Below are 26,339 nucleotides of genomic sequence, written 5' to 3' on the forward strand. Positions count from 1 at the left end.
CTGTTCTCTTCTGCCATACAGTGTGCTATGGCGGAAATTTGTCCCGGACAGCGGCGCTACGGCCTACTCTTATATCGAATTCCAACTGCCAAGGGATCTTTTACGTTGAGACCAATGAGTACACGGGACCTCGTTTTTCCGTACCTTCCGAACGACTAGACAGCTGTCCTTGCCAGACATTCTGTCCTGCACCACTAACAAGGGGGGACCACGCCGAAAATATCTCTGATGAACTACCTCGGCCAACATCGGGATCGAACCCGCGACCTCCAGACTAGCGAGCCAGCGTCTTACTCACTGAGCCACAGTGACGACCAGAAATCCTCAAAATTTTCCAGCCTTGTCAAAGGCGCAGGTCGTAAAAGAACCCTTGGCAATTAAAATTCCAAGAAGAGCAGGCAAAAATATCCCCCACAACACACTACATTGCGTACTCTCGTCTTCATTAGCTCGGTGTGCGTATAAATGTCAGACGTTGAACCCCATGCACAGATCCCCTATAAACAACAATAAGTCGTTTCGAGATTATTGGAAACGGGAGGATGGATAAGTTTGGATTAAATGCCAGAAATAACTTTGAGTTTTGGTCGAGAGAATGGGGGATGCGGCTTAAATAATCAATGATTCGAATATATATAAGACTTCAAGCGTCAGACTAATGGCAGTTTGTTAAATTCAAATAAAATCACTTTCAAGTAAGGGCCTTTGATATTAATTTTACTTCCTCCCATACGTCCACGGTGACTCCAGGGATTACGATTTTGAATAACCCAGTGAACAACAACAACAGCAATATGATAATAAAAACATTCGGCAAACTAAAATCCCGGTCTCATATTTCATGTGGCAACACAGAAATAAAACTAAATGATTATCCGCACAATATAATACATTCAAACGTCTTCTGTTGTTGTTTTTTCTATTCAACAGGCGAACAATTGCAATATGGCCATTGTTCAATCTGCAATCGGATATGTATGTTATAGATTGATCCAGTAACAACTCCAGGGTGCTTAGTGGTTTGATGTATGCTTCTAAAATCTAATAGATTTAGCAATTATTATTAATATTCAAATCGTCGATCTCCTGAGGGCATACTAGATAAGCAATTACGCTGCACAGTTTGTTTCCCAGGACAAAAACAACGATGTTATTGTGACTATGTACAAGTAATTCTTAATCCAGGATGTGTTTTTTACCTTCAACACGCTGCTCTGTACAAATTTAAAGTGCAGATAAATTCAAGTCCACAATAAATCAGTTATACTACAAACAGCAATTGTAGATATTAACGCCCGTTTGACATTAAAACCATTCGTGTAGATGTAGATAACTGACATGTATTAAAATTTGTGGGCTTATACATATATAATAGATCAAGATGACGTAGTTAGAATAGTTTTTAACAGTAGACTTTATTGTTCAGGAATAAATAACTTGTGCTTTTTTGCAGGTTAGGTCTATTTGATAAGACCAACTTCAAGTTTGGTCAACTAGAGCAAATCCCACCCAACCCTAATCGACCCTAACCCTAACCCTGGACCTAGCCCTAATGCTTACCCTAACCTACAATCTCGTGCAACAATCACGTGTCCTCACCTTATTTACATCTCAGCGACCTTGACGAAAATTGAGCTGACCTTAACAAATAGATTTAGCCCCTTTTTTGCATCTAATTTTCTACGCCACAGCTCATCATTTCCGGTGTAAATCATTTTTGCCTAATCTCATATATGTTTTTCGGTCTTTGCATGTCTGTGTAAATTTTGAAAGATTCAACCCATTTCGTTATAATTTTAAATGTGACCTGTGTACATAATTTTGAATGTTCTTTCCAGTAAGGTTTGTCTGTTAGCTAGAATTGTCATAGTAAGGGAATATAAGGAATTGGGATTTAACGCAGGGGTGGACTTAGTTCCTTTTGGAACGGTCTCTGATCAGACCAATTTGAATTCCAATTCGTATATTAATTTCAAATATTATGGAAAATTCTAATTCATGTTTTTAATTTCAAATATTATGGAAAATTTCGAGTTGGTGTTTTAGCCCCTTTAAGATCTTCTACTTTTTTAAATTTCTGGAATATGGATGGAAGTAGGAAGAGGCATGAACATTTTCTGTCCAAGATCAACAGCCATTTTAAAATGTCTATACGATAAACTCAATTTCCAATTTAATTATAAACCGAGTAACCAAAACGTTACAACATCGCCTTAAGAACTGTCGTGTTTTAATCATCATGGTGTAGAGCCAGAAATAGAAAACAAGTAATTAAACTTGAACCTGTTTCTGTCACTTTATCAAGATGGCGGCCTTAAATAGCAGACGTGTTAAGAGAATAGAGCACGTGCCCTGGAATAATTATCACCAGGATGATGACAGAGAATCAAGCTCATGCAATGCTGGTTTCGTATCGACATTCACAAATTAAAATTCTGCACTCGATATTTTCTCCCTTTGCAATTATTGGTGACGAAGGTGAGGGTCCTTGAAATGCACGTCAAGTGAAAACGTCTCTCGGTGATTATCCATCGATTTTAAGACATTTTGAGGAAGATTGTTCGAAAAAATCGAAGATTTCAAAGCAGAGTCACGTGCTCGGGAATACAGTATACTTTGGTGCATTGAAATGCGACTCCATAAATTGATAGCCTTCGTCGCCAAATTATAGACTGCTAATGGTTCAAGCGAAAAAGAATGTTTGGACGATTTAGCCGAGCAACTAAAAGTCTATCATTACCAGACAAAGATGTAGGATTGTATTACAATAAGCCAATAGATCGTGACCAAACCATCGCAAAAGTTACAATGATTTTTCTCATGAACAAAAGTCGATGGATCAGCATGATCTATTCCGTGCAAGCATAACTTATAATTATTTTAATTATTTATAATGGTTAATTATTAGACTTATTGTTATTAATTAAAATCTATTGCTGGTTAATAATGACTCGTGCTACAAATAACATATTGTCGTCTACACGGTCCAGCCCTTAGGGGTGTGTGATCCGCGCTGTTGCACAGGGTGCTCGACTTTGAGGGCCGAACAATTTAACAGAGGATTTCACATAAATTAACTTTCGACATTCTAAGGTTTTTCATTTTTATTGGCATTCCGGTAATTCATCCCAAAATGGACACAGACTGTGTTCGGGACTAATATACACTTAAAAAAAGTAGGGGATATTCAGAAACAATACAAAACTGCGAAAATGCAATGCTGTTGTTATTAGAGGTAACCAGTGTACGTTAATAACAGGCCAATTGCCTACACATGAAGAAATACAGTTCAAATGGGCGGCTTATCTGACGGCCCCATTTCACTCGCAAAGAGATACACTGTCAAATGTGAAAATGAACGTTTTTGATTTTTGTCTTAATAATGAGTAATTGCTTCACCAATCCTCAGACATTCAGCAATTCGTCGTGGTATGCTCCTAATCAACCGTTCAATCCCGATTTGGGGCAATCTGACCCACTCCTCTTGCAGTGCCACGGCCAATTCTTGCAGTGTTGTCGGTTGACGTTGACGTCGACGAACACGTCTCCCGATCAAATTAAACGTAACACACTAAAGCAAAGATACGCTAAACAGTAAATCTTATGCATGAACCGATAGGAAAGCAAACATGGATAAGATAAACCAGCAAGCGGCAGTTTTCATCAACCCTTACTTGAAGTGTCAAATTTGACAATGAACCCCTCCCACGCTGTCCCACGTGTATGGCGCTATTGCGTGTCACACATGCAGCTCAGTTTTTCTGTTGTGCCGATAAGTTCTTCATCTGTGAACATACTCTCAAAGCATGTCAAGTGTTCATAACTATTTATCACATCACAACCTGCATAGGTATTTGCATTTCAATCCCCGACTTTTTTTGAAGAGTATATATACAATGTTATTTGAATAATTCGGAGGGGAGGAATCCAGAGGGCCCGGATAAATCTCACGGGATAAGACAGGCAGCCCTACTCCTTGTCACGTGCATGTTTGGGGTTTAAACCACGCCACTTGATTCACTGACTGTCCTTATGATCATTCAGTCAAGTGACGTGGATTTGATTCTCCGTTTGTTCGTGACAAGGAGTAGGGTCGCCTTTCCAGCCTCCTGTTTTTCCAGGGTCCTCCGATTGCCTCCCACAGCTAAGGACCCCTATGTGCAAGCGAATTATTGAATTAAAATTGTGATTGAGTCAAGTGGCTTGGTTTCGATCCCAGGCTTATACGTGGGGTTTCTCCGAGCCCTCCGGTTCCCTCTCACTGCTAAAATACCCTACGGGCATTATTGAAATAAAATTGAACCTTATGTTAGTCCCGAAATGACCTAGTTTTTGTCGAATGGACGTTAAATCCAATTTCTCTCTCTATTTTGAACACTGGTTTGTAAAAATCGAACCTTATGCTAGTCCTGAAATGCCCTAGTTTTTGTCGAATGGACGTTAAGTCCAATTTCTCTCTCTCTATTTTGAACAATGGTTTGTAAAAAAATTACGGTCAGTATTCCAGTGTTTGTAAAGTGTGCCTGGCCATGTTTGTCTTCATTAATATACTTTAATATACCTAATATTATATTGACGACTGGTGAATAACATCAAGATAGTATGAACACTATAGAATACTGATTACTGTCCCTATAGATGATTGTTGGTGATTGTATTGACCTACTTCTCAGAACATTTTACATTCCTCTCTCAACCATCTGATGGGCCGGGATCTTTTAATGTTACTCCTGTAAGGCCATGTCCCAGGCGTAACTAAATATTTTATAACATTTATATCGTTAGTAGAATATAATCAACGTGGGCGGGTCACCTTTAATATAGTAAATTACCCAAGGGTAATAGATGGCGCCAAAGCATCATAAAGTCGGGTTAGACCTAAATATTAAGGTCACCTGCAGATTTCGTCAAGGTCACGAGATGTAAACAGAGATAGCGCTAACCCTAACCCTACAACTAGGCCTGACCCTAACCCACAATCCTACACGTAGACTTACTCGAATCCGATCTGCTGCTCAACGCTCATTGATGATTAAATCAACAAGTGGATAATCGAGACTATCTTTTCTTATCGTATCCACTTTAGTAATGATGATCGAGGCTAGGCCAAGAATTTTAATCGCTAAATTTTCGGTATTGGGTGGATTAATTTGACTAAAATGTTCAGCAAATTCCCTTTACATTATCTAGTTTTTAACTATTAGAACTGTCAGCTCTTTATCTAATCTCCCATAATGTGTCTTTAAGTAGATAGATCTCTATGTGCAGTATGCTTGTTTAAGTGTAGTATTGAAGAAAGGGGTTTGCATATACATTTTGTGCCAGGTGCATGTTTATTATTTCTGTGATTTCAATGGCGGAACTCAAACATGCTTTTGAGGCCAGACGTTGCCACATGTCGATCCATCATCAATCTGTGGTAGAAAGCGTTCAACCCAACTAAAATTTAGGAAAAAGTGAGGGAGGCAGATGAGATTTAACGTCTAATCGACAAAATTATGTCGTTTAATGACAACAGACCTTTTGGCCTAAAGCTCAAACTTTAGGATAAGTGAGGAAATCTATGGTTATATTTAGCACTTTGCGAGGCCCGGATTAAGGTGTGTGAGTGTGTGTGTATGTTTTTTTTGTTTTTTTTTTGGGGGGGGGGGGGGAGCGGGGGGCTGATTGGGCTGCATTCAGGGACCCCAATATACCTCCTAATTAGTTCTGAAAAAAAACCCCAACATAATTACAATTTTTTTTATTATGTTGTATATCTTTGTGTAAAATAAATATATCTATCTATCTATCATACAAATAGCATTCGTGGGTGTGATCGATGGACAATGACCAGAATATGCTTCCGTTTCACTGTTGATGCAAGTGCCCTACTGACATTTTCAGCCAGGCAGTTTCATGCAAGCCTAATCCGACCCTACCAATTGCAATAGATTGTAAACGCCATCGTCATCATAATTTTATGATAGAACAACAATAAGAGCCTATGAGTCAACTACAAGATATAATCATATTCATATAATCAACGAAGTAGTAATATCATATATTATGCACGAGCCTTTCAATAAATGATAAATATCATAATCAATAATTTGTCTCGTCAAATTTCCCGCATCATTCGGATGGCTTCGTTAGAATTTTTATTCTTCATTTAGGCCTCACCCATTTGAACTGTTGTTTTTCGGGAATACCTGTCCAGGGGAGCCGGAACCTCGGGGCTATGGTTACAAATGCCCCCTGCCCCAAAAGCACGGGGCAAGTTGAGTTGTATTTTGATCTGATAGGTTTCTAACTGGTAGTCTGGCAGAAGACGCCAGATTTCATCGTTTCTACACCCGATTTTAAAAAATGTTCTAAGGGGAGCACCCCCCCTCCCGACCCCCTTGTTGCCTACTGCCCATTCGACGTTCGACGAAATAATATAAAAAGAAAAAAATACTTGAGATAACGTTGAAAGAATACTCTTCGAAACGTCGCCCAAATAAATCAGTAATTGTTCTTCCATAAGTATGTGTTATAGTGTATTGCTCTATCCAGTTACTTAATGTCTCTAAAAGATTTATATGATTAAAACGCAGATCCTATTTCGTTTCGTTTTTATAGTTCAAAATTTTGTTTTACTTGTCTTTACTACACTAGGATCTGATAGAGTTGATATATAACCCGCGTTGTGGATGATGTGACTGATTAGCCAATGAAACGGTGAGTTTTTGGCGTGAGGTGCACGGAACTGTGGGTAAACCCCTAGAAACGCCAACGCTGATTGGTTAATCAAATGTCGGACGTCATAGGTCAAAAGCCGCTCGCATGACCTCTGACGTGGCCTTCCACTAAAACCGGCCAGATATTCATGTAGTAGTGGCCATCAAAAGTATTAAAAAAAATGAAACGAAATATATATCTGTATTTTAATCAGATTGCAAAAAGATTAAAAAATATTTTATTACTCTACTAAAAATATCCAAATTTTAAATAAAACATTGTTCACAAGGCTCGAGAGACTATATATTTATCAAACATTTAAATTGCTTGGGCCTTATGTTAAGAGTTAATGAATAGACAGAGGAATATTTCTACTTAATTAGGCCATCTCTGGTCAACTGTGCATTTAATCAAAAATAATCGATCATATTTACATATCGCAAATATCACACTGAATAATCTGTTCTAATGCAGAGGGTTGGGTGGCCGAATGGTTAGCACGTGCGCGCTGTATCATAAGGTCTGTCATTGAGTCAATTGGCGTGGGTTCGATTCCCAGATTGTGTGACAAGGAGTAGGGTCGTCTGTCCAACCTCGTGGGTTTTCTCCGGGTCCTCAGGTTTCCTCCCACTGCTAAAGGTCCCTACGCGCAATCGAATTATTGAAATAAAATTGAGCCATATGTTAGTCCCGAAATGACCTAGTTTGTGTCGGTCGATTCCAGAGATAAGTTTATAAACGAAGGGTAAGGTGATCTCTGGAATCGAGATTGTCCTTTTCTGAAGTCAAAATAGTGCCGAGACGTAGGAACAAGCAGATATGAGAAATAAAACGTAGGGCTGGTATCACGAAAAAGACAAATTTGTAAATTCTCTGGGTTAAAATTCTATAGAAAGATAACATAATTAATAAAACACATCATAGCAAAACGAAAGAGAAAAAGAAGGAAATTGGGTTTAACGTCCACTCAACACAAAATAGGTCAATTCGACACTACTATATGGTTCATATCTTTTATTTCAATAATTCGCTTGCGCTTATGGGTCTTTAGCAGTGGGAGAAAACCGGAGGACCCGGAGAAAACCCACGATGTTGGGTCACGTACAAGCGGTGAATCGAAACCACGACACTTGACTCGATGACAGACCTTATGGTTTCACGCGCACGCATTTAACCACTTGACCTCCCCAATCCCCAAACAAGAAAGAACATCCCGCAATAATGAATTACACAAGACACAATTCATACGTAACTATCGCTCTAAAACTAAATACTTCACCGCAGGTGGCGTGTCTCTTATGTACAGAATGGACACAATTCTATAGAATACAAATTCATGTTTATTTCTTTAGCGACCTTTCGACCATGATTTTCTAATCGTTATCAAGCGATGATAAAATATGATGGACGCAGCTCACCAATTATTCCTACAGTCAAAGTAATTTTTAGTATAGGGCGGAAAATTGCATGTTTGGTTATCTCTACTTAAAGCTTGTGTATCTCAAGTTGTTCATGATGAACCTCATACGTGTTTTTGGGCAAGGGGGTTCGCCATCTGTGGTAGAAAGCGTTCTATCCAACGAAAATTTGGGGATAAGTTAGAGCAAGTCTAAGATATGAGAATTAATATAAAGTCAATGGGGAAATCATTGGTGATCGGTGGCCTGATGAGACGATCAAAACAAAACCATGTTAATGATGACCAACCAGGGATAAGGGATTCATGCATGCAACGATAATAGACTAAAGAATAGCCTACTGGAAATGTCGCTCGGTAGTAAACAGTAATTCTATTCCATAGAATTGTGACCGTGTATTTCCCGTTCAAATATTAAATGCCATTGAAACAATTTATGTAATATGTCAATAATAGTATAATATAGAAATGGTCAGCAGGGTCGGATTAAGCTTGCTGAAAATGTCACTGGAGGACTTGAATCAATAGTGAACAGGAGGTATATAGAGATATTCTGGTCATATAATTGGACCAGGGTGCTGCTCATCTTGGTGTATTTCTTGGAGACGAAAAAAACCATAAGGCTCTGCAAATTAAAGAACGCTCGACATGAAACTGGACTTGCATGTTTCCTTGGACAATTGCACATCGATTGACGGATATGACGTCACAATTATAAGATTGCTGCGATGACGTCATGGTCTATTCCGGATCCTATGATCCTATTTAACTCACGTGTAGCTCGGAAAAACCAATTTAAAAAAAAATGAATAAAACTCAGCTACCAGCATCTACTAGAAATGTTGAAGAAGATGTTGTTGTGCTTCTAATCAAACGCCTCCGTACATTATTTGTCTATTTATGGTAGAAATAAAGGGGACCTCATGGTGATACAATCTCGTCAAAATTGAAGACATGCTGTTAAATTATATTCTCTACCGAATCTACCTCCCAAGATGACACTCAAATTGATGTTGACTTAATAAAGAACTGGCAATTATGAAGGACTTCGATCGTCGATAACATTATTAAATCTTATAAAAATATAAATATTGGCGTTCTGGTGGCACTCAAAAAAAGAAATCATATTTGTTCAAGCATACTGTTATATGTCCTTCGGCGGATTTCCAATATGCTTGGTGGAGCCACTGTGTGAGTGTGGTGCTGGATCACTAACCAGGAGGTCGTGGCCATTGAAATATTTTTATGGTCGCGGCATTTCCAGTCTGTTTATCAGTTGTCATTGATGCAGTACAGAGTGCCTGGTTTATTGTTTTCTATACACCTGTTATACTAGGCATTCTGTATTTTCGTCGAAGGACATGGTAGGCGATCTGTACGGGACCTGGACTCTCGACCAGAAGGTCCCGGGTTCGAATCCCGACCTGGGTCGACAGCCCTGTTCCTTTTGCCAGGCGTGGCGCCTGAAGGCCTCGCAAGTAAAATACTGTCGTTCTGGTGGAACGAAAAACCTCCCGTGTACGCACTGGTGTGCACGCACAAGAACCCTTGACAGTTGGAATTCCATAACCACTGCTTCTTAGATCATAAGGTCTGTCGTTGAGTCAAGTGGTCTGGTTTCAATCCCAGGTTTTTACGTGACAAGAGTAGGGTCGGGTGCATAACCTCGTGGGTTTTCTGTAATTATGTATGCTGGTTTCTTCCCGAAGATAAAGAACGTTACGCGCTGGCGAATTATCGAAATAAAATAGAACCACATGTTATTCCTAACATTAACTAATTTGCTTTATGTAGGCATTAAGCGCCATTTCTATCTTCTTTAAGCTTGGGGCGGGGGTCTAGTAGTTTAACGCGTGCGCGTGATATCATAAGGTCTGTCATCGATTCCCCGCGTGTACGTGACAAGGAGTAGGGTCGCCTATCCAACCGCGTGGGTATTCTCCGAGTCCCTTAGTTTCCTCACACTGCTAAATACTCCTACGCCCAAGCGAATTATTAAAATAAAAACTGATCCATATGTTAGTCCCGAAATAACCTAGTTTGTGTCGAGTGGACGTTTAACCCGAATCTTATCCATGATATTACCGAGTTTCTCCTAGATATTTCTTTGACGAAACTGTATTCAACGTCATCAGTCTTATCTTCACAAGTAGAGGATGGAATATGGCTTTGTCCGGACACAGAATCAATTAATTTAGTAGAAGCTATCCCTTTGTTTGATTCCCCTTTGAGACTCCGATCTATATCCTGTCCGGAATTGGGTCATTTATTAAAGGAGGCGTGTGTTTAGCCTGCAATCAATATGAGACGAGTTTTACTTATCTGGTCAACAACTTTGCCATTAAATATAATCTAATTGGGGGGTCATTGTATTGAAATTATCGGCCATCTTGAGATCGCGTTGTCAGTAGTGGTGTCAGCCTAAGATGTGATTAAGTTGAAGTTCACTTGAAGGGGAGAACATTGATAATTGGTTCCGAACAGCACAGATTGAGTCGATCGTGTTGGAAATGTCACGATTGGTCCCCTGTTGTGGCCTGGTATAGAAATGTTCGATCGTATTGTCGCCATGTAACAATCTGTGATCATTCAAGGTGGCGTCGTATTGGGAGGAAGATTGGGGTTATAACGTCCACTCGACATAAACTATGCCATTTCTGGACTAACATAGTTCAATTTAATTTCAATAATTGGCGTGATTGTGCAGAGAAACCCCACGAGGTTGGACAGGCGACCCTACGCGCCAATCTGATTAAAATACAGATCTACTTTTCGTTTCGATTTTTTTTTATACTTTTGATGACGTCTACTCCATGAAGATCTGACCAGTTGTAGTGGGAATTCGCATCAGGAGTTATACAAGTGGCTTTTGACATCAGTGTTGAAGTTTCTAGTGGGGCACCCACGGTTCCATGCACCGCACGCCAAGAACTCGTCGCAACAGACCGTTTCATTGGCTAATCCCTTACATCAACCAGAACGCGGATTATATAACAACTCCTCATGATCCTACTATAGTAAAGACAGGTAAAGCCAAATTTTGAACTATAAAAAACGAAACGAAATAGGATCTATGTTTTAATCCGATTGTCACTTCATATCATTTTGATTGCCTTGTGCTGGATGGTGATCTGTTGCAATCTGTTTCACAGAGATCTTCTAATATCTCTGTAACAGATGACTGTTTCGACACGTGACGTCACATCACGCGGCGTCAATCATTGGCTCAATAGCGCGTGCATTGTTTACATAAGACGTTACTGATTCGGGCTAAATGGTGAATTTTACTTATTTTAATACCCATTTACACTAAATAGGAAATGATTTTTACCTACAAATTATTCAAACGTCTTTATTTATTTTTCTAATAAATAAAAAAAATGTTTTAGAATTTAATTTGACGAAAGAAAAAAGTTAATATTTGGGACTCATTAAGTCGCATCGATGTCATCCTTATTAGTGATTGTAGCGGCCTAGCGAAAATTCACTGCTGATCAGTGTGGATCTGTTGAGGAAATGTTGTCCCAAGAGGATGGTGTCACCGGATCATCACCTTAAATTTACGTTTGGTATAGAGTAATATGTCACAAGTATGTTTATACATGCTTTGTCTAGACTTTAATAATAAGAGTGATTGGAAGACGATAAATGGACGTCAGTAATGGGATACTGTGATCATATCGCGACAGTTTGTTTATAGTTTATTGAAATTATGGAATATAAAGTCAGCCAATGGAAACACGAGACTGTGATAATTGATAGGGGGGTATATTGATAGGGGGTATATTGATAGGGACGAAAAAAGGGTCAAAGGAAAATCAATACCATTATGCTGTTTATTAGATGATATCAGATTAACATTGCAATTAAGATGAAATGGGGTTTAATATCCCACTTTTCTGCACTAACTGGGCTAATGAAAACGAGCATGCACCATACAGTATACTATGAGGGAAATTTGCCCGGACAGCGGTGCTAGGGCCTATCCTTATTTCGTATTCCAACCGTCAGGGAGTATTTTACGTGCTGGACGACTAGACACTGTAGGGAATACAAGGAAGGAAAATCCCCGAGGAACTTTCTCGGCCAACACCGGGAGCGAACCATAGACCTCCAGGCTAGCGAACCAGCGTCTTATTCACAGGGCCACCGCGTTTCCATTAATTAAATAACACATTGCTTAATGAGAACTAGAGATGCCTAGTCAAAACGTCGCTCATTAATAAACCGTTATCATTACTTGATGAAGGTAAGAGAAGCCTAGACGGAACGTCGCTCTGTAATAGAGAGGTACAGATGCACTCCGAGATTGAGAACGAGGTGATTCCCCTTTTGCATGCTACGTCATCAGTTCTCGAGGGCTTCCCCCACGGCCGCAGAAGAACTCGCTCGTGAAAACGATTTGGATCCTCTGTAGTCGTAAGTGAATTCCGTGCACTTTCAAACAGTGCACTTTTGCTCTATTCAATTTTCAGCAACGCATCTGAACCTCTGTGTATTTTCAGTTCAATTACCAAGGAATACAAACAATTACTGCTTATTACCGACTTGGCTTCTCTAGTCATTATCAAGCAATGATAAAATACGAAAATATACTCCAGTTCAATTACTAAATGCCATTGAAACAATTCAATTACTAAATGGCGCTGAAACTTTTAGACGCATTGTTCGTAAATCCTTAAAAAGATAAGTAAAACAATAAACTCGGGATGCCAGGCAACGAAATACACCAACCAGCAGCGATGCTGTCCGGACTTTCATGTTATTAAGTAACGCGTTCTTCATAAATCCTTTAAAAGATCAGCTATATAGCACTATATATAAACAGCGGTTGCTGGGAAACGAAACATACGCCGACCAACAGCGTTGGTGTCAGGATACATGGTTCAATTTTAAAGTGTAACTTTTTCGTAATGTGAAAAATCTCTATCTGGACATCAATAGGTTGTCACGCCTATCAATAAGGTTAACAACCTACTATTACAGAGCTTGCCATGCCCATTTATACACCTACGGACAGCAGGGTCGCTTAAACTAGCGCCCAAACCCACCATAATAATCTGCAAATATTTTTCCATTAGTTTATTAGCCACCCACAAAACCTATTCTCTGCAAAATAGTACAAAATAAATTCAGTTCTCAATGAGATCAAATCAGAATATCACGTTATTAACGACAAAAAATTAGATACCTATTGAAAACAAATCAGGAATAAGAGACCCACATATATAAATTCTGTATGTGTGGTAATCTTCTGTACACGATCCGAGGCCATATTACTTGTCACCAGAATTATAGTAATATGAACAATACAACAAGCAGATCAAAACACAGATCCTATAATATAGGTTTTTCTTATATGAATTTTTGGATATTCTCTTTTTGCGTAGATGTAAACATAGACTGTTTATATGTAGGATAAAGCACGAGACCGAGGTTATGCTAGGGAAAGACAGATTGACGAAAATAACCCGAGAAAGAGACAAACCGAGGCCGGCATGACCGAAGTCGATGACTTTATCTTGCTTAAAAACCGTCAATGTTTACATATAGCCTACGCAAAATGAGAAAAACCTTATATCATGTTTCCTTATGGAAAAATAACCTACTCTGGAAGAATAACCCGTTACAGGTTTAAAGAAAAACTTTCAGAAGAATAACCCCAAATTCATCTGTATATATCCAAAGCCGCCACCGACTTTCATGCCGCAAGTTGTTCTGGGCATAGAATATACCCCAAAGATCGAAGAGGTTAACCATTATAGGTTTATATTAAAAGCAAGATAAATTCCTCGACTTCGGTTATGCTGGGGAAGAAAGACTTCATAAAAAAACCTTCGACAGAAAAACCTCGGTATTTTGGTTTCGGTTTTTCTTTTTCTCGGGTTATTTTCGTCAGTCTTTCTTTCGCAGCATAACCCCAGTCTCATGCTTTATCCTACACTTATAAACCTATAACGGTAAATCTCTTTGATCTTTAGGGTATATTCTATTACCGTAATAACTTGCGGTCTGGAAGTCGGCGGCGGCTTTGGATATATACAGGGGAATTTGGGGTTATTCTTCTCAAAGTTTTTCTTTAAACCTGAAACAGGTTATTCTTCCAGGGTAGGGATTTTTTTCTACAAGAAAACATGACCTAAGGTTTTTATTACTGGAATTCTGGGATATTCTCATTTTACATACATGTAAACATAGACGGTTTATAAGCAAAATAAAGTCCCCGACTTCGTTTATGCTGGGGAAGAAAGACTTCAGAAAAAAACCTACGACAGAAAACCCTCGGCTTGCCGGCTTCGGTTATTATTTCTCTCGGGTTATTTTTTTCAGGCTTTCTTTCCGCAGTCTCGTGCTTTATCCCACACAGAATGCGCTGTTATCAGAATAATAGTTTAACAAGAGGGTGTGATTATATCGCTAAGACGTCTGGCACGATATCCATAAATAAAATGGCGATTCTAAAAATGCATGACATCATTTATCGATTAATAAATAAGAAAATCGATCTGTTATCGGAATCTATCAGTTTTAATCTATCTATTTCTAGTTCATTTAACAGTTGAATGATCCAGGCGATGAATTTCTTATTTTTTATCTCCTTTACTGTAATTACTGGATGCCATTTATTCAAAAACTAAACATGTACCGAATTTACAGAATAAAACTTGCAGTTTTGCTCCTGGATATTTCTAGAATTTCAATCGATGAAAAAAGTAAATTTAAGTTTATTCACCAGGTCGAGAGAAAGAGAGAGAGAGAGAGAAATAGGGTTTAGCGTCTACTCGACACAAACTAGGTCATTTCGGGACTAGCATATGGTTCAATTTTATTTCAATAATTCGCTTGCACGTGGCGGTGGTATCTTTATTCCCTTTCAAAATATGCCATTTCCATTCAGTCCATTATTGTCGACATCAGAAATAAATGTCGATGATTTCTGCAAGTGAGTAAGACAAGGACAGCTGTCTAGTCGTTAGGATAGGACGAAAACCCGAGGTCCTGTGTACACATTGGCGTGCACGTAAAAGATCCGTTGGAAGTTGGAATTCGATACAAGAATAGGCCGTAGTACCGCTGTCCGGGAAAAATTTCTCTCATAGCACACTGAATGGCGCATGTATGTCTTCATCAGCCTACACTACATGAATATCTGACCGGTTGTAGCAATAGGTCGCGTCAGAGGTCATACGAGCGGCTTTTGACCCTATGACGTAAGACATTTGATTAACCAATCAGCATTAATGTTCCAAGTGGATTACCCACAGCTCCGTGCAAAACACGCCTAAAGCTCACCGTAACAGACCGTTTCATTGGCTAATCCCTCACACCATTGAGAACACGTCAATGATAACAACTCTTCCAGATCCTAGTGTAGTAAAGACAACTAAAACGAAATTCTGAACTGTAAATACGAAACGAAATAGGATCTGTGTTTTATTCAGATTGGTAATTCGAATGATTAAAATAAGAAATGCCCCACGCTGTTCTTTCTTGAGTGGGGGGATTACGTGGCTAAGTGGGTAAGACGCTGGCTCGCTAGCCTGGAGGTCGGGTGTTCGATCCCTGCATTGGCCGAGAAAGTTCATTCAGATTTTCCGGCGTGGTTTCCCCTTGTCAGTGATGCAGGATGGAGGGCCTGACAAGGACAGCTGTCTAGTTGTGTTCGGATGGGACGAAAAACCGAGGTCCCGTGTACACATTGGCGTGCACGAAAAAGATCCCTTGGCAGTTGGAATTCGATATAAGAGTAGGCCGTAGTGCCGCTGCCCGGGCAAAATTTCCCTCAAAGCACACTGTATGGCGTATGCCCGTCTTCATTAGCCCAGGTTAGGAGCAGAACAGTAGGACGTTAAAGCCCAATTCATTTCATTTCATTTCTTTCTCGAGTGAAGCCTGTATGACTACAGTCTCCGAGAATGTACAATGCAATGCAATGGATGCTTATGGCTAGTTCCCGGACGCAGCACCTTTTAAAATTCTTTTAGTTTCCTGTTCGCGATAAAAACTTCGTACAGGTCCTGGTAATATCGAACTAACGGATATGAATCCGTAACCCCTACGCTAAATACACAACGAACTTTTTAAGCCATTCCGTAACAGATGGCCAGCGGTTTATCTAGAAGATAAGTAAACAAAATGGCGATATTGTTTTTATTTTGAGTAATCAGGAATGGTAATGGAAGTGATTAAAATCTGAATAATTCACAACTTCAAAAGCTGGTTCAAGATTCTTGCTATAAGGCAGGGTTGTTACTTGTTAAACAAATATTTAACTTGAACAGTTTGTGATGTGTTAACACACTATTAATCTCCTGCAGCAATTTAAAACTAAAAATACCCCAATCAGATAAATACATGCTTGCTTTCAACTAACTGTTGAATAGACTAATTTACATAGTGACAGATATACCATGTAAATGTCAGACCACCCATTTACATATATCACCATGTAGACATAGGTTTAACCAGTATTAACCACAGGGTTAATTGGGTGGCTGAATGGTTAGCGAGTGCGCGTTGTATTATAAGGTCTGCCATAGAGCCAACTGGCGTGGTTTCGATTTTTCGGTTGTACGTGGCAAGGACTAGGGTTGCCTGGCCAACATCGTGGGTTTTCTGTGGGTCCTCCATGTCCCCCCCACTGCTAAAGATCCCCTACGCGCAAGCGAATTATTGAAATAAAATTGCACCATGTGTTAGTCCCGAAATTACCTAGTTTGTGTCGACGTTAAACCCCCTCTCTCTCTCTCTCTCTTTCTCTCTCTCTCTCTCGCCCGCACGCTTTAACGAGGTTTTTTGCCTGAATGAAATGGGGTTCTGCAGCAATCGTCTAGACAGCAGTGGTTTCGCCTACTCGTAATCCAATTCCAACTGCCAATGGTTCTTGTAAGTGCACGTAAACGATTAGGCGGTCGAATCTGTTTTTTTGTCCCATTCGAACGACTAGACGCTTATCACTTAACTTTAAGAACGCTTGGAATAAGTACCCTGCATACGATTGATTATATGCAGTGAAAATGCAAAGCATTCCCGATATCAATTTGACCAGCAATTCGTATCCATGAAATATTTTGTATTTTAGTATCAGTCAGCAAGCGTTAGTCCAATTGATTATATCATTTCCTCGTGGTATCCTTTAATCTTTTTCTCCTTTAAACACAGATGAGAATTTAAACGAGGGAGATATTCAAATTGCTTCTATTTTTTGTCATCAAATCTACAGATGTGAACAATTATTGAACTGATTGTGACTCACATAGATCAGTAATCCTATTCTATGTTATCACACATCACACATTTACAATCGTTAAATTTACAAACTGATTTCACATCAAACATTTTTTTCTATCTTGATGATGCAAATGACTAAATGGAATTGCTAATATACAAAGCACGGTGTCCTTTGTATTATTGCATATCAAACGTTAGTATTACCTAGTTCGTGGGAAATAGGAAGATACAGATTATTTTAAAGAGAATGTGACGTAACTATTAATCAAGCTTAGACGCTGGCTCGCTAACTTGGAGGTCCCGGAAGAGAAAGTTCATCTGTGATGCAAGAAGGAGGGTCTGGCAACATACAGCGTATAGTCGTTCGGATGGGGCGAAAAAGCTAGGTCCCTTGTACACATTGGCGTGCACGTAAAAGAACCCTTAACAGTTGGAATTTTAAATATAGCGTATGTTCATTAGCCCCGTCGGTGCAGAACATTCTTAGGGAATGTAATGGGTATTTTTTGATTTAGCCGCTTAATTAAGTTTTTAGATAAAATTAAAATTTATAGTTTTGAGTAAAAAGGGAAAACAAAGTAATTTATTTATTAAATTATTTTATGGGCCCATGGGATACATTACATCTGCCACTGGCACTGCAGCATATAAAATAAAATTGATTTTGATGAGCGCGCCATTTCATGATCGTGTCTTGATAGGATGGATAAAGGGAGGTTACTCTATATAAGACTGTATGGATACAAACCACTTATATTTCCCAACAAAGCCGTAAAGACCAACGTATATTTGTATGCTCGCTGAATTACTCTGAGATTTATTTCGGTAAAAGGCACGCACTGCACCAGACAAGCTGGATACTCTTAGACAGCACTGAACAGATTTTCTTTTCTTTGATTTTTTGGTCAGGCGCTTGGAATATATTTGTCCACGAGTTTTGTTATTTTAATAAAACAATCAAAAGATGTATACAGCAATGATAAAACAAATTTATTAACAAAATAGCTGTAGAATTTCATTTCTCTTTATATTTAGTTTTTCATTCATATTTATGACACCTTTAAGGCCTTTTATTAAAGATACATTATGTACATGTAAGAGCTAAATCTGATTATAGCAAGTTTTTATTATGACTACAAAGTTATATAAATTATTATTTAGAATTTAGGCATTTCTCACATGACAAGCTGATAATCAACTCTCTAACCCATCGGACTGCCGAGTTTGAAATGGATTAGAACACACGTGAGACTGTCAATATGATAATAAACAATCTGTGCTAAAACTTGTCAAATTTTCAATATATTCATTTCTCATTAATCTATTATAGCAAGAAAGGCCAGCTCTTTATCTAAATCTTACATAATGCATTTTTAAACTGGTGAATCCCGGGTTTTCGTGTGACAATATCCATTCTGATATAACAAGATAATAGTAATCCTGAATGGTACGAATCTGATTAAAATACTGATCTATATTTCGTTTCGTTTTTTATTTTATACTTTTGTGCCCTCTACTACATTTAGATCTGAACAGTTGTAGCGGGGGGTTGCGTCAGGTGTCATACAAGCGGATTTTGACCCTATGACGTCAGACATTTGATTAACCAATCAGCGTTGATGTTTCTAGTGGGTTACCCACAGTTCCGTGTACCTCACGCCAAAAACCTCCAGAACCTAGTGTAGTAAAGACAAGTAAAATGAAATTTTGAACTATAAAAAACGAGACGAAATAGGATCTGTGTTTTTATCAGCTTGGAATGGTACGGAATTATTTGAATGCTCTACTCAAGAGTACAAAACACATAGTATTTAATAATTTAGGACGAAACATAAACGGGGGGTTTGAGCTTAGATCAGTGGAAGTACATTTTCTTCAAAATCTCCTTGAAAATTTCCTGGTGGTAAATAATTTGCTGTAACAATTGTATTTCCTTTAGGTCCCGTGGATTTAGCTATACCTAAAACTTTAGTATCTTTCCACACGACTTGCGTAAAATGACCTGAAAAAAAAAAAAAAAAAATGAAATTTAATTTTAGGTACCAAGTTGAATGATAAAACATATAAAATACAAACAGAATGCTTATCTGGTTTCTTTTTGCCCCCATCTCCTCAAATACCAACAAAATACGCCCCCACACCGCCTTATCTCCTCTTAGTCTCGAACACCCATACTATATTATTATTATCGAGAGAATAGCTCTGGGTAACGATATGAAATGAAATGGGGTTTAACTTCCAACTGTTCTGCTCTGACTGGACTAATGAAGACGGGTATGCGACAAACAGTATGCTATGAGGGAAATTTTACCCGGGCAGCGACACTACTGCCTACTCTTATATCGAATTGCAGCTGACAATGGGTTCTTTTACGTACACGCCAATGTGTACACGGGACCTCGGTTATTGGTTCCATCCAAACGACTATACGATGAACTTTCTCGGCCAACACCCAGATCAAACACGGGACCTTCAGGTTATCGAACCAAAGTCTTACTCAGTGAGACACCGCGGCTCTAGCTCTGGGTAACACCTAGATTACCAATTTACCCACTCATTATTGTAAACGCATTACTCGCTAGGACCGATTGAATATCCCCATTGATTTTCATATAACTTTATTTACTAGCATGAGGCAAGTAGTGAAATGAAATGAAATGGGGTTTAACGTCCTACTGTTCTGCTCCGAACTGGGCTAATGAAGACGGACATACAGTGTGCCAGGAGGGAAATTTTACCTAGACAGCGGCACTACGACCTACTCTTATATCGAATTCCAATTGTCAAGGGACCTTTTACGTGTATGCCAATGTGTACACGGGACCTTAATTCTTTTTGCCATCCGAACGACTAGACAGCTACCCTAGTCAGGCCCCCGTGAAGCAAGTACTGGATCACAAAATGCATTCGAAAGAAAAGACATCATTTTCTTTTTTTTACCAATAAATAGTCGGTTTTTCCTACCTGTGCCCATTGTAAAACCCTGTTTGTTAAAATTATAATCTTTTATTTCATTATACCACATCATAGTAGCTTCTTTACCTGAAAATAGAAATTATCAATAAAATGATCATTTATGATGATTTACAGGAATAGATTTCCCGGAATCCTGATTACGTTGTCTAAAACCGGGATTTCTCGGAACCGGATTATCGTTTCTACGCCTACATCAACAAAATAAAGCCAGAAGAAATGTAGTAGTGTAGGTCTAATAGTTTAAAGTAGCTAAGTCTGTAACTTAATATCATCCAAAATCTTCAACATTGAAAACACGATTTATTTGTCAAATTAAATCAACATTCATGTTGTGATCTTACCGGGAAAAGATGGGCTTTTGATATCCACTATTTAAGACAAAATAAACATTTTACCATTGGTATACGAATCGTGTACCATAATGCGCTTCAGCCCCAGTTGTATCAAGAGACTCGAGGGACGAGGCTAGACACATTGCACCAAATCAAACGGCGTATGTAGACTGGAATAACCAGACGCTAGAAATTTGCACTCGCTTGAGACTGCTGGCTTATTTCGCCGAACATAACTGATTTGAAATTGGAGTAAAAACGGAAACCATTGAATGTAAATCAGTTTTTATACATTCATATTACAGTATTATATGCGTTGCGACCCACTTTTGTCAATTTCTAGGTCCCAAATGTTAACGATCCCAGGCATGAAATCCGTAAATCTCTTTGAAAAAGTCAGTAGGAAGCATATAATATTTAAAATCTAGACCACAAAGGACAGCACAATCAAGGTGACCCAGATATACGAACATTCATACGGCACACCACACTCCTGCTATTCCCATGAAGCGGTGGCTGTGATTCCCCTAAAACGGCGAATGGCGAACGGCAAAAAAATAGGGATAATGCGACTTGATGATCGGGATTCCTTTATTCCTGTTTTTATTCTGCTGTAAGACTTAGAGCTATCGGAAAATTCACAACGAAACGAAGAAAGGCCTTGTGCTGATAAAACGAGAAGGCGTATATTTAAAATGCCATTTACGCTGATGAAATAATAATGATTATTTGCAGTTTTTCGACCAAAATTTCTCGGTAGTCCTAATTTTTTATAACAGAATAAAAAATACGGGGGAAATGAAGGAATCCCGATCATCAAGTCGCATTATACCTAATTTTTAGGCGTTCGCCATTCGCCGTTTAGGAGAATTAGCTGTTTTAGAAGAAACACAGACACCGCCCATAAAGTGAAAAGCACCAGCATAGATGAAATATAAGAATAGTTTACTGACCAGATAAATCATAACTACCACCGGCCAGATTTTCACCCATTGACGTTTCCTCACCATTCCACATAAAGCGTCTGTTATCGGGACTATGTTCAAATTGTTCAGTTTTAGCTAAATGATCGGACCATTCTTGCGCTTTTTCGCACAGTTCTTTGTTAATTGTTAATGGTGGAACACCGTGTTTGGCTCGCAGTTCATTGTGAACCTGCAACGCTTCTTTCACAAAATTACTGAATTCTTCTCGCCCTCTGACATCCTCGTCATTAACCTGTTCTTGTTCTAACTGGTTATCATTAACCGGTTCTGGTTCTGGTTCTTGTTCTTGTTCTTGTTCCTGTTGTTGTTGTTGTTGTTGTTGTTCTGTTTCAGATGTGTTGACGGTTTCTATAGTTACTGTAGGAATGGTAGTTTTCTGTTAAAATGTAAAAAAAATATTCTTATAATCCTCTTTTGGAAATATTGATTATATCTAGGCTTCAAAACCTTGTTGGTAAAAGTAGGTACGTGGGTGGATCAAAGGGGAGTGGTTGGGGAAGGCACTCACCATAATCATATTCATGTTCCCTTTTTTATATCAATGTGTTAAAATTTAATAATTGGAGAAGGGGAATTAAGTGACCGAGATTAAACAATTTACTGATTTCCATATATCAAGATTCGAGAAAATACATCCAGATTTTCCGGCGTGGTCCCCCCTTATAAGTGATGCAGGACGGAGGACCTGACAAGAACAGCTGTGTAATCATTCGGATGAGACGAAAAACTGAGACCCTCATGGCACACTGTATGGCGCATGGCCGTCTTCATTAGATTAGTTCGTAGCAAAACAGTAGGACTTTAAACCCTATTTCATTTCATTTCATTTCATATATCAAGACAGGTTACTCCAGGTAGGATTCCGACTATTAATCCCTCCCTATTGAATGAATGAATTGGGGTTTAACTTCCTACTTTTCTGCACCGACCGGGATTATGAAGACGGGCATACGCCTTGAGGGCAATTGAACTCCCAACTTTCAAGAGTGTTTTACGGGCCTTCCTATTAACACTAATGTTCAGGTCATGTCATGCTAGGTTACAAATTATCTCCCCGTTAGCCTATAACATTTAAAAAAAATAAACATTCCGATATGTGCTCTATAATCACAATATTGATAACAATATTGAAACGAGCTGCCAGTCTCGATTTTTTTTTCTACTCTAGATCAAAGGAATATATACCTCGAAGCGATTTATTTATTTAGATATATCATATATTATTTATGTTTACTCTCAAGCACATAATATACATGTAATTTACGTGAATTATTGCACTGTGATAGCATATAAAACACAAATTTATATGGAAAACAATCGCTGGATTTATTTCACACTACGTTTCAACAAGTTCCTCTTGTCGTTCTCAAGTAAGTAATGACAGAATAATAGCAAGAAATCAAATTATATATACAATAAATACAGGATAGCAAATACAGGAGGACCGCACTACACACAAACAAAACCAACAGGACAAACCTGTGGACAAACTACACAGACATTGCAAGAAATAAACAACAGAGATCAGATCAAGTAAATTTGATCCGGGGGCCGGCCGGGGGCGTCCAGTGCGCTGTACAGTCCAGGACCTGTAATGATAACAGGCTTCGTTCAAAATGAAAAACGAAAACAATGATTTAGAAAAAAAAACCATAATAGAAATAATGGATCGGCCTTTAAAGTTATTGTAGTAATGTATACTTACGTTTGTTGTATTCTCATTAGGTTTGTGTGGAGTTTTAGCGTCCTCTTGTACAGTTCGACTTGAACTCTGTGAAATAAAATGGACAATAATTGTAAAATGAACAATTACAGAAAAATGGACAATATATATCAATATTAAAATGTTGACATAATTATATAATATACTTCAATTGTTTTGTTTCGACAAGTGGTCATTTTTTGCAAGATGCAGTAGTTGACCACAGCAATGATGTCGCAGACAATCTGCTAGATATAACGCTAATTTCTTTCTAGTAACCACAGTATCAGGGATATATGGGGCGGAATTCATGACACGATTCTAACTGTGTCATAACACGAGAGAGAGAGAGAGAGAGAGAGAGAGAGAGAGAGAGAGAGAGAGAGGGAGGATTTAACGTCCACTCGACACAAACTAGGTCATTTCGGGACTAACACATGGTTCAATTTTAATTTAATAATTGGCTTGCGATCATACTCCTTGCCACGTTCAACCGAAGAATCGAAAGCCCGCCAGTTGACTCAATGACAGACCTTATGATAGAGCGCACACGTGCGCACCATTCGGCCATCCAACCCCCAACTCTTTAACTTAGTATAATGCCTGTGCTAATATGGTCGCTTCATTGCATGTGAAATGAAATGAAATTGGTTTAAACGTCCTACTGTTCTGCTCCGACTAGACTAACGAAGACGAGCATACAGTGTGCTATGAGGGACATTTGCCCGTGCAGCCGCACTATGGCTTACTCTTATATCGAATTCCAACTACCAAGGGATCTTTTACGTGCACGTCACAGGACCTCGGTTTTTCGTCCAATCAGAACGACTAGACAGCTGTCCTTGTCAGGCCCTCCGTCCTGCACCACTGACAAGGGGGGACCATTGACAAAAACTTAAAATAAAACTCAATCAAAAGTATGAATCTTTCAGATATTTTAGATTAAGTTTTCGTGAATAAGACCCACAGAATAAAAAGAAAAATAGATCTTACACATCCTGCTCCCATTTTAAGTTTAAATGTATCTTGATAAATCCACAATAAAACCTATCTCACTAAAGAAGTTCAACACAATTGTCAAGACACAAATACAGTTCCTCCGCTTGATGTGAGTTCTCCAATATTGACCCTCTCCTATTAATCTACTTCCTTCTTTCAATAGGTGTTATAAATGCATTTGTTTACAGTGGTTGCTATGTAATAAAATTAAAGAATTATATATACGGGATTAATGAACCGTTGTCAATTTCGCTGGTCATTACCATGTATTCATAATGGATTATGTGTAATAACATATTGACCGTGACAGTATTTATTGCGGTAATTAAATCGCCCGTAAATCTTATTAAGATCTTGGTAGTGTTATATATTAAAGGGACTATCCCGATTTCAAAAGAGCCTAAAAAAAATATAGAGGAATGGTGTATTTACCTTCTATTATTATTATTATTATTAATATATTTAGAGCCCACTCCATACATTATCTCAGTAGGCTTTACAATTTATACATATAACACAGAACACAATAAAAATAAAAATATCATAATATACATAATAAGAATACGTGATATGTGATAAAGATACAATCATTAATTTAAAAGTAGTAGTGCCTAAAAAGAAACGTTTTGAGAGTGGCCTTAAATTGACTGTAAATATCGATTGCCCTAAGATTTCGAGGGAGAACATTCCACAGTTCGGGCCCACAGACTGTCAGTGAGCGCTTTGCATATGCGGTAAAATGGCGTGCCTCTCTCGTGGAGGGTGGTTCGAGTCGGATCTCATCCGAACTACGAGTGACTCTTCCGGATCTCTGAACGGACACCAGCTCACTGAGGTAACGCGGCGCCGTACGAAGGTGAATACTTCTGAAAATAATACACAGAATTTTGAAGCGAATTCTGCTCTCTACCGGAAGCCAATGGAGCTCACGTAGCATGGGCGTGATAGAATCACGCGATCGATGCGACATCCTGGCAACTAGCCGAGCAGCAGAATTCTGGATTAGCTGTAATTTCTGAATTTGATACGAAGGCAGGCCGAAAAGTAAACTGTTGCAGTAATCCAATCTGGATGTAACAAAACCATGAACTAATTTTTCCGTACTTCTTTGGTCCAAAAGATTCCTCAATTTTCCTATACGCCAGAGAGAGTACGACGCAGCACGACACACGGCGACAACATGCTCGCCTAAAGAGCCGGAAGAGTCAAATATTACGCCCAGATTCCGGGCCGACTGGGACGGGGGAACTGTGACGTCACCAATCCGCACAGCAGCCTCCAGCTCAAAATATTCAGTCGTTTGGACGTGAACGTCAAACTGCTTATCCGGACACGTAACCCTTTTAAGATTTCGGGTCAGTTTTTTCGTTGGGTGACCTGATAATCGATTCCCGTTCCTTGAGAGGTCTATATAGTGAATGAACCATGACCTCTACTTGATAACGAAAGGTAAATTTCACCTACACATTATTATTATAAAATAAAAGTCTACTTTTATGCAGACACCGCATAATACAGCTTGGGACACGGGTCTCCATTTCCAGATGAAGACTGACGGGTTTAAGTTGTTTGAAAACGTATCACAAATATTGAGTTAGTTGCTCGGCCCTTAGCTAGATGAATTTAAGGGATTTTAACACAAAATTAAGCAGTTTTATTCTCCAAAAAATATCGGGATTAGCCCTTTAATATAGATACTTGTTGACTTTACACATACCAATACATAATATATAGCAATAACATAATATACTCCACTGAGTAAACATACTTACGGACACCTCTTTACTTTCATAATATTTCTGTACTGGTTTTATTTTTTATTTTTAGCAGAGGGCTAAAAATATAGAATGATAGATATATGTTCGAGGTGTAAGGTGGATGGAAGCGTTCTCCTTCACCTGACTCCTGCAGGGGGTGGTGGCCACAGAGAGAGGGAGAGAGAGAGAGGGAGAGAGAGAGAGAGAGAGAGAGAGGGGGGGGGGTTTAACGTTCAC

At 38.8% G+C, this 26,339-nt stretch overlaps 1 protein-coding gene across 1 annotated transcript; it reads right to left on the reverse strand.

The window, feature by feature from the left end:
* Nucleotides 1–18,411: 18,411 nt before the first annotated feature.
* LOC126827364 (Golgi-associated plant pathogenesis-related protein 1) lies at nucleotides 18,412–24,463 on the reverse strand. The gene is made up of 5 exons (XM_056102232.1): nucleotides 24,340–24,463; nucleotides 23,350–23,415; nucleotides 21,666–22,020; nucleotides 20,315–20,392; nucleotides 18,412–19,352 (listed from the first exon to the last, which is right to left on the reverse strand). The coding sequence occupies exons 1-5, from the start codon at nucleotides 24,352–24,354 to the stop codon at nucleotides 19,201–19,203; spliced, it is 666 nt and encodes a 221-aa protein (XP_055958207.1). The 5' UTR covers nucleotides 24,355–24,463; the 3' UTR covers nucleotides 18,412–19,200.
* Nucleotides 24,464–26,339: the final 1,876 nt, after the last annotated feature.

This window comes from Patella vulgata, chromosome 7 (assembly GCF_932274485.2).
Source record: "Patella vulgata chromosome 7, xgPatVulg1.2, whole genome shotgun sequence".
Lineage (NCBI taxonomy): Eukaryota > Metazoa > Mollusca > Gastropoda > Patellidae > Patella > Patella vulgata.